The 8,771-nt window shown below is 38.8% G+C and overlaps 1 protein-coding gene across 2 annotated transcripts in view; it reads left to right on the plus strand.

The window, feature by feature from the left end:
* tbc1d13 (TBC1 domain family, member 13) overlaps nt 1-8,491 on the plus strand; it is a 26,104-nt gene extending 17,613 nt beyond the window's left edge. The window contains exons 8-13 of one of the 2 annotated variants that reach the window (XM_044173913.1): nt 675-885; nt 982-1,145; nt 2,638-2,798; nt 2,886-2,943; nt 3,071-3,177; nt 7,854-8,491. In XM_044173913.1, the coding sequence (XP_044029848.1) occupies nt 675-885; nt 982-1,145; nt 2,638-2,798; nt 2,886-2,943; nt 3,071-3,136 (660 nt within the window). In that variant the 3' untranslated portion in view covers nt 3,137-3,177; nt 7,854-8,491. The remainder of the gene's footprint in view (nt 1-674; nt 886-981; nt 1,146-2,637; nt 2,799-2,885; nt 2,944-3,070; nt 3,178-7,853) is intronic. The other variant, XM_044173912.1, reaches the window with a different exon arrangement.
* The last annotated feature ends 280 nt before the right edge of the window (nt 8,492-8,771 follow it).

Below are 8,771 nucleotides of genomic sequence, written 5' to 3' on the forward strand. Positions count from 1 at the left end.
TTACCTGTCAGTGTATATAACTGTTTACAGCTCTTGGTTCGTTTGTAAAAAAAAATGTCCGTGTGAACAGGAACTGGACCAGAACTAAAATGCAACAATGGATCATTTTTACCCTCGGTCTGGATCAAATTAACCGATCTACGGGCCGGCTGTGGCTCAGGAGGAAGAGCGGGTCGTCCACTGATCGCAGGGTTGGGAGTTCGATCCCCACCTCCTCCTGTCCACATGTCGAAGTGTCCTTGGGCAAGACACTATACCTGCTAAACATCAACATGTTAGCATACGCCACGTTACTTTAAAGTGTATCCAGCATCCTTTTCTGCCCAACGTAAAGCAGTTGATGTTGATGTAAACGCATGTAAAGTGTGAAAGAGCATTAGTTGAAATGCTCTTACAAAACGCTCTTAACTCCTAAGATCGATCATTATCGGGAAACTGGGCTTCAAGTGTTGTTTTCAGGTTACTGCTACTTTTACACCAGTACAGTGATTTTGATTTACCTACTGCTATTTTATTGTTTTTAGTTTACTTTTACGTCTCATCTTCTTTTTCACTGAATTTACATAAATATCTTTGTTTAAAACAAACACTGTATGTGCTGCATATAATCAACATTATACAATGTTTGCAGAAAAATGGCACCACTTTCTGGTAAGCTGAATTTGTCCTCCCAGGTCAGTTCCCCTGGAAAAGCGTTGAACTTGTATCCATCTAATGAATATGAGGTGCTGCCCAATGGGAGTGAAGCACACTGGGAGGTGGTGGAGCGGATCCTCTTCATCTATGCCAAACTCAACCCTGGTATTGCCTACGTACAGGGCATGAATGAGATTGTTGGTCCAATTTACTACACCTTTGCCACGGACCCCAACAGCCAGTGGAAAGGTCGGTAACATTTGTATTGAAAATTTGAAAATTTGAGATGTTTCATACAATAATAAATATAAGCACTTTGTGATTCCTGTCTGCTTCATTGTTCAGAGCACGCTGAAGCAGATACATTTTTCTGTTTCACCAACCTGATGTCGGAGAACCGAGACAACTTCATCAAGAGCCTGGATGACTCTCAGTGCGGCATTACCTACAAGATGGAGAGTGTGTACTCCATGCTCAAAGACAAAGACCTGGAGCTCTATCTCAAGCTGGTACGGTCAAGGCTTCATTCCCACTTCCTGCTCATTCTCTGTTCCTTTCAGAGAGCTATGGGGATGTTTCAAACGGCTTTCTAGTGCTGCCCTCTAAACGTCAATGATTCGATTGAAACCGCGTGTTGTTAACTGTAAAACCCAGTATCCACCGGTTCTGGCTACGTCACGCTCCGGCTCCTCACGGCTGCGATCTCTGTGACCAGAGCGTCTTACTCGCGACTCTTCTCTCCATTCTGCTGTTTGTCCGTGCCAGGTCTATGTTGCCGGAGCAGCTTGCATCTCTGAAGCATGAAATTCACCTGTGAATGTATATAAATCAGAGCTGGAACTATTGACTGCAACTGATTATTTTCGTTATCGATTAATATCTTATCTTATCGTTTCAGCTGTAATATAAATCCCCATACTTATTGGCAAATAACTTTATATTAAAATGAATATTTAATATTACATTTTAATTGTTACTGACTTTGTCATAACACATACAGTGAAGTTGAAGTAGTGAGTCTCTGGGACCCACAGGTGGTTATTTGAGTGGGTCCTTGTTAAATTGTGTGTTTTTTGACAAATTGTAGTGTTGAACTCGTGTTTAGGGATGGGTATCATTAGGATTTTATCAATACTACTCCTCTTATCGGTTCTTTTTCATTACTAAATAATTGCTTTTTAAAAATTATATTATTAAAAAAACGAACAGGATTAGAATAGAATATTTTAAATATAACTTTACTGTTTCTAGAGCAGCAACAGTAAAGTGCTGGTTTGTCTCAGCCAGCAGTAAGTTTAAAGAATTTGCCAAATTTTAAGATTCGTGGCAAACTAAGATAAACAGTTAGACTACATACAGACAGCTTCGTTTTAGCTTGTAACAATTCGCTATTGGCCGAGCTTGTGCTTGTGTGAAACATAGCGGCGGTGGAAGAGAGACTGCAGACAGCAGATTAAAATATCGCTTTCTACATGTTTACACGTTTGTTGTTGAACAGGTGTATTGATAAAGTTTTGGCACTTACTTACAGCAACGAGCATAGTTGCATGGGGTCCAAAAATTGTTTGTGTGTGCTCAGCCCCGATACAGAGAGCAGGTGAGAGGTGGCAGCGTGAAAATAAATTACACAATATTTTTAACAGTGAGGTTTTCTTTTGTTTATTTCTATGATTTCAACATGGATTTGTTGTTCACAATGTAGCATTATCAGGGAAAAAATAGGTGCGTCCCCTGGACATGTCGATAGTGAGGTTACTGCGTCCATTTGAATGCGTCAGAGATGCAGGATGCGTACCTAGCATCATCACTGCCACATGTACTGTAGAGCAACACAATTTTTTTGTTTGTAAAGTGAGAGGGAAGAGAAAGAGGAGGAAGAAAGCGAGAGATGGAGGGAGGCAGACAATCAGCCTGTTAAAGGATAGGTTCACATTTTATCTAAAAACAACATTGAAATTGCCATTTCCTCTGCTTTTCCCTCATTTCTATCTGTCCACACAGGAGGAGCAGAACATCAAACCCCAGTATTTCACATTCCGCTGGCTGACCTTGTTGTTATCTCAGGAGTTCCTTCTACCAGACGTCATCCGCATCTGGGACACCCTGTTTTCTGACCAGGACCGATTCCACTTCCTCATCCTGGTCTGCTGCGCCATGCTCATGTGAGCTTTTCAGATTGTGCTCCCTATATTCCTACAGCATTGATACCTCTGACTTTTCATGTGAATCATGGTTTCTTCTGTTCACAGACTCATCCGAGATAACCTACTGGCAGGAGACTTCACAGTGAATATGAGATTACTGCAGGTAAGACTTTTTATAATACACAGAGAAACATAAAAACCCCAAAGCTTCATATTGAGATGTACAGTACAGCTGATGTTCTTACCTAAACTGACTGTGATTTTAATTCTTTTACTGATGTTCCTTTCAGGATTACCCCATCTCAGATGTCCACACCATCCTGACCAAGGCTAAAGAGCTGCAGGATAACTCCTAACCTGCTGACTCTTTTCCTTCTACCTGTTCTGCTCAGATGTGGTAGGTTGGAGTTTAAACATTAAAAAACATTGTCATGTCAAACATGTATCGTGGAAGGACTTGATCAATGAAGAGCCTGGACAGATGTGTTGGGAAAACCCAGCATACTGCTTTTTAACTTGATGTCTGATGTTTGGTCAGTGGAGACTGTTGTGAAACCTCTGAGGACAGGCTGAAACTGTTCCTTTCTTGAAGTGAGGAGGAGATGCCACTTGCTTCTCGATGCATTATGGGAAAAGGCTCCTCTCACAGCCATCTCTCCCATGGAGACTTCTGCTCAGATAATGATGTTTGCACTGAACATCTGAGGGAGAGGGAGCCACATTAGTCCTACTGTACACTACCGATCTTAGTTTGTCATGATAACAAACCAGAAATGTTTAACAACAGAGCCAAGAATTAAACAAAAATCCCACTGCAACCATGTAGTCAGGCTGAGCAAATGTTTAATTGGGTTGAGCAATAGTGCATGTTTGTTCTTTAAGGTTTTTTTTTTAATTTTTAGAAGTTGAACGTTTTTAATGTCAGCAACATGTATGCCTTATCTGTTTAATGATGCGAAACAGGAGACAGTATTTCTGGGTATATTTTCTGTCTGGATAAAATAAATATGAAGTGATGGGCCTTGCCTATAGAATATTTTACTAGTAACCTTCTGAAAATGATTATTTCTTGAGAATTATGTCTCAACAATTCCTTTTGTCCCATTGGAAATGTAGATGAATTTCTTTGAAGAACAAAATACATACTTTCAAATCATTGTGCAGACCTGTGCTGTAGAATGACAAAATAAATGGAACTTGTATTGAAAGAAGGGCAAGAACCATCAGAGGAACTTGTGGTGCTTTTCACACTGAACACTACTGCTGAGGTTTTTCTCCAACCTGGGTTTACACGTATCTCTATAGTTGTTTCATTACAATACTTTATGCCATGGCCATGGTCATTCATTGTGATTGGCCAGAGGGTGTGCATTATTTATAGATAATGCATGGCTCTGGCATAGCAGCATCATCATCATCTCTATTCACAAGTCATACTCATAGTTGGAAGGCTGCTGATTTCTGCTCTTACTAGCCTAGTAATTAGGCTCGGGATTGTTTGACATTTACAGATATTGGTGCAATATGATACTGTGCCAATACGTTAACAGATTATTTTGGTACAGATACCACAATTATACTTTTTTTGATACTTTGAGAAATATAGCCATGTTTTTCTACAATAACAAAAGAAGCCAACATTCTAAACAGTTAAATGATGTTTAAACACAAGCAGCTGACTAAGAATTTTGCCTAAATAAAAGTCTTCAATTGACAAAATTTTGATTTAAATTGGAATTATGTGATAAAAGAATAAGTAAAAAACATTACCATTCTGACCAGACATTTAATGCCAACTTTCAATTCAGTGCCTCACAATTTTCAGTACTCTGTGCTAAGAATACATTTCAGTCAGAGGGAAAGTGACATTTATTTTGGGGCTAACAAAGATGTTGCCACCACAACATTTCCACTGAATGGGAGTTAATGAGTAAAATATTTGATTTACTGGCAAGTGGAAATGGTCTAAGCTAGATAATTCTTGTCGCCCTGTGCTACTATCAAAAAACCACACACCAAACCCTTAGCAGCCACATTGAATGTTATTTTCTAATAGCTGTACAGCATGTTGTGCATTATTAAAAACGTAACACCTCAAAAGCACCCACTAGATCGTTGCGTTATGTCACCGCAACTCACATCAGTACATTAATGATGGATGAGTCGAAATATCTGTTCCATTAGAAGTATATGTCATAAAATTTGGCTGTTTATTGAAGGCTAACCTGTTGGGCAGAGGGTTTGAATTATGTTCACATAACTGCATGACTCGGACAGAGCAGCCTCAAACAGCTAGTTAGCATTACGTCAGCTACAAACAGCTACAACGACTTTGGATATTTTGGATATAAATAAGAAAAATTAATGGAAATTTGGCACAAGACAGCGGACTGAAACAGCTGGTGTGTATGAGGATTAGAAAATCTGGTATGCTTGTCCCAGCAAAATGCATATGGCTGAGAGGAAGACATTTCTTATTTTGAGGCTCTTGGGTTTGACTGTTTAGCCAACAGCATTTAAAGGAACAGACATGAAAAGGAAGTAAGCAGTGACATTAAAGATTCTTAGCTTGATGATTAGCGTGAAAAACCTCTTCCCACTCTTTACTCTTTTAGCAAAGCTAACACATAAAGTGGAGCAACAGTGGAGTGACAAGCTAGCTGAAGTAGCATGACTGAACATCATTGCAGTTGCTGTTCTAAACTCAAATCCTGTTTCTCACTGGAAACAGGCCTGCAGTTGATTGTTTTTAAGGAAATAAAACCATTGTTAACTCGAAATGAATAGGTAAAATAGCCCAGGGTTAATGCTGCAGATTAACCTTTGCTTAAGCCTGATAATGTTCAGTGTGAACACCAACAAACACACACAGCTCGACGTGTTGATTCTCTTTTATTATTTTATCGTGTTGTGCACACTTCATATGTGATATGATGTGGCAGACTGGTCATGGCTTGATTAAGTCTAGATTATAATTTGAATGTAAATGTGTATCTGCGAACTTTACCACTGCCGTAATATCCAGTCACAAGTTTGTAACATGTTAATCAGTCGGGAAACAGAAAATAAATAATCTCAGAAAGCTGTTTAAGCTCAAAATATGTTGATGATACTTTAGCTTATTGAATCATTTAATGCATACTCACAAAGGCATCCCAGTGTTAATATGAACAAGGATGAAACTGAAATCCTTATAAATATTGAAGAGGTCATTGTAACTCACTCATGTGTCATCTCTACTTGTACAAAGTGCAGGATTTTCAAAAATGACCCTTCATATACATGCCCAAAATGATAACAGACACAATTTCCAGGGCATCTGAATATTTCTGTAATGTATAATTTTTGATAAAAACTCTTGATTTTCCCTGTCTGTTTTTTCTGCTACCAAAGTTCAAATCAAATCTTACTTGACCATCCTATACAAGACACCATATTGCAATGTAGTCTAGATTGGTGAGGGTTGTATGTGTGGAAGCTGTTTACTTTTCACAAACAGCATGTAATGATACAGTGCTTTGAAAATGTGTTAATAAGCTGGAAAATGTGTTAATAAGCTGCTCAAATTATTTGTGTTTGTGTCAGAAGTGCTCTTTCATTAGAACTGAAAAGGATGTTCTTCTAAATTGTGTTAAGTTAAAATTTGCTCAACATCTCATAACAGATCAGAATTGGTGTCATTCTCTGGTGTCAAAATTAGCCATCATTGGCTCTCCTGTCAAATACTGGATGGCGTTTGACTCATTAGGAGATGTTGGAGATGATCGAATCACTATTTGCTTTTGAATTTAAATCCAGTATATAAGGACTGTTGGATAAAATATATCAGTCCAGTGGTGACAACACCTCACTTTAGGATCATTTTGTACTCACTAAAATTTAACCAACAAAAACTGAGCTAAATAAAGCTCTTAACATCGTGGGAAAGGAAAGGACAAGTCTGGCAATATTCTATTTTTCTTATTTTCAACAAATCCCATTTAAAAAAAAAAAAAAAAAAAGACCAAAACCAACAATGTGTTAGTCCGCCTCTGCACACTTTCTGACTTCCCTACCCTGTCTGTGGCTCTCATTCTCACTACATTGGCCAGCAGGCTTAACCTTCAAAAGAAACACAAGAACTCACTGTAGCTGCCTTTGGATGGATTTAACTTTGTGCAATAGGTCAGTCTCCTACACCTAATCCTGAGTTATTTTTAAATATCATTAAGACATTTGGTGTAAGTACTGAGTTGCTGTGAGTCCATGGCAAAAACAAATACTAACTCTATAACTCTGTATATACATTTTCTGAACTTGACTCCTTCTTGAGTGACCCCTTGGTTTGTGCTGTCCTACACCCTTAAACCGCAGTGAGACAGACCTAATGTCTGTAGAAGAGGAGGGCAGATTGAATACGATTATAAAAATAAGTGGCTGAAAATCTCTTAACACCACAAATAAGACATTTTCCTGCTCCATTCCTCTTACTTGACATCGCCTGAGAAAAAGCAGTCCTTTAGCTAGATATCTATATCCAATCACTTTATCCTGTTCAGCTTGAAAGAGCAAGCATTCTAAGACCAAAACAAAAAGACATTTTGCATTTGAAAGTCTTTTTTTATCATGTGCAAAAGTGTCAGGGTGAATATTTTTTGAGGGACTGTTACTAATTGATGGCATCTACATGCTCCTCTTTTTAATGTATATTTATTTCTATCCTAATGGGGGGGGGTGTTGGGAGGGTGATGTTCACTATTACTCTTTTATGTCTTGTCAGTTATTTGCATGGTTCCAATTTTGTAAGCACAATTTTGTAATGTCTCCAGTGTTAAGACTTGTATATATGTTTTTACATGTTTGCAGATGTGCATTAAAATGAATGATGGTATAAATCAAACCTATGTCTTTGTGAAGTGGTGTAGTTAAGCCAGTTATTACTGACCAGCAATGACCTGAGAGGGAATATTCCTTTCTCATTGGTTTTATTTAATATTTGGAAAAATGCCTCATGAAGTATAGTGTTAGTATAGCAATAGTTTGAATAAAATCATGTATAAATGTATCAGTGATGCATGGTAAATCTTTTTTGAGACCTTAGGACACACACTGGAGCCCTCCAGGGCTGTGTGTTCGGCCCCCTCCTGTTCCCGCTGTAGACCCACCACTGCAGCCCCCAACATGGAAACAACTCTGTGACATGGAGACACCATCTTCAGCCGGATTACAAACAACGATGAGACTTCATATCAGGAGGAAATCTTGCAGAGTGGTGCACAGAGAACAACCTACTGCACAACAACAGCAATACCAAGGAGCTGATTTTAGGAAAAAGGAGACGAAGACACACACCCCTGTCTACATCAGTGGAGCTGAGGTGGAGCAGGGGAACAGGTTTAGGTTCCTGAGGATCAGCATCACAGAGAAACCTGACATCGACATCACACATCTCCACCCCGGTCAAGAAAGCTCAGAAACGGCTGGATTTCTTCAGGAAACTTCAGAAGGCTAAATTCCCGTGCCAAGTTCTTGTTAACTTTTACAGAGGAGCAACAGAAAGCTTCCTGACTGGAAACAACACAAACTGGCACGGGATGTGCACGGCCCAGGGGGGCTCTGCTGCTGGTGATTAAAACCGCCCAGAACATCACGCCACGGCTCAGTAGCTGGTAGCCGGTAGCCTACCCGTTGTATTTTTACATGTTTTGTGGAAAAATAAATGGTCAAACGCATATCTTTGAAGTGGAACTGAATTATTGTAACTCTGCACGTCACAGTGTTTTCTCCCTGTGTGTGTGTGTGTGTGTGTGTATATATATATAAATATAAATATATATATATATATATATATATATATATATATATATATATATATATATATATATATATATATATATATATATATATATATATAAATTGTAATGGGTGGCTACCTTGCACTGTACTGTGTGACCACTCAGAATGTGTTATCTGATTATCAGTCACCTATCTCACAGCAGGCGTTTTGACGGG

The sequence above is a fragment of the Siniperca chuatsi genome, linkage group LG18 (genome assembly GCF_020085105.1).
Source record: "Siniperca chuatsi isolate FFG_IHB_CAS linkage group LG18, ASM2008510v1, whole genome shotgun sequence".
In the NCBI taxonomy this organism is placed as follows: domain Eukaryota; kingdom Metazoa; phylum Chordata; class Actinopteri; order Centrarchiformes; family Sinipercidae; genus Siniperca; species Siniperca chuatsi.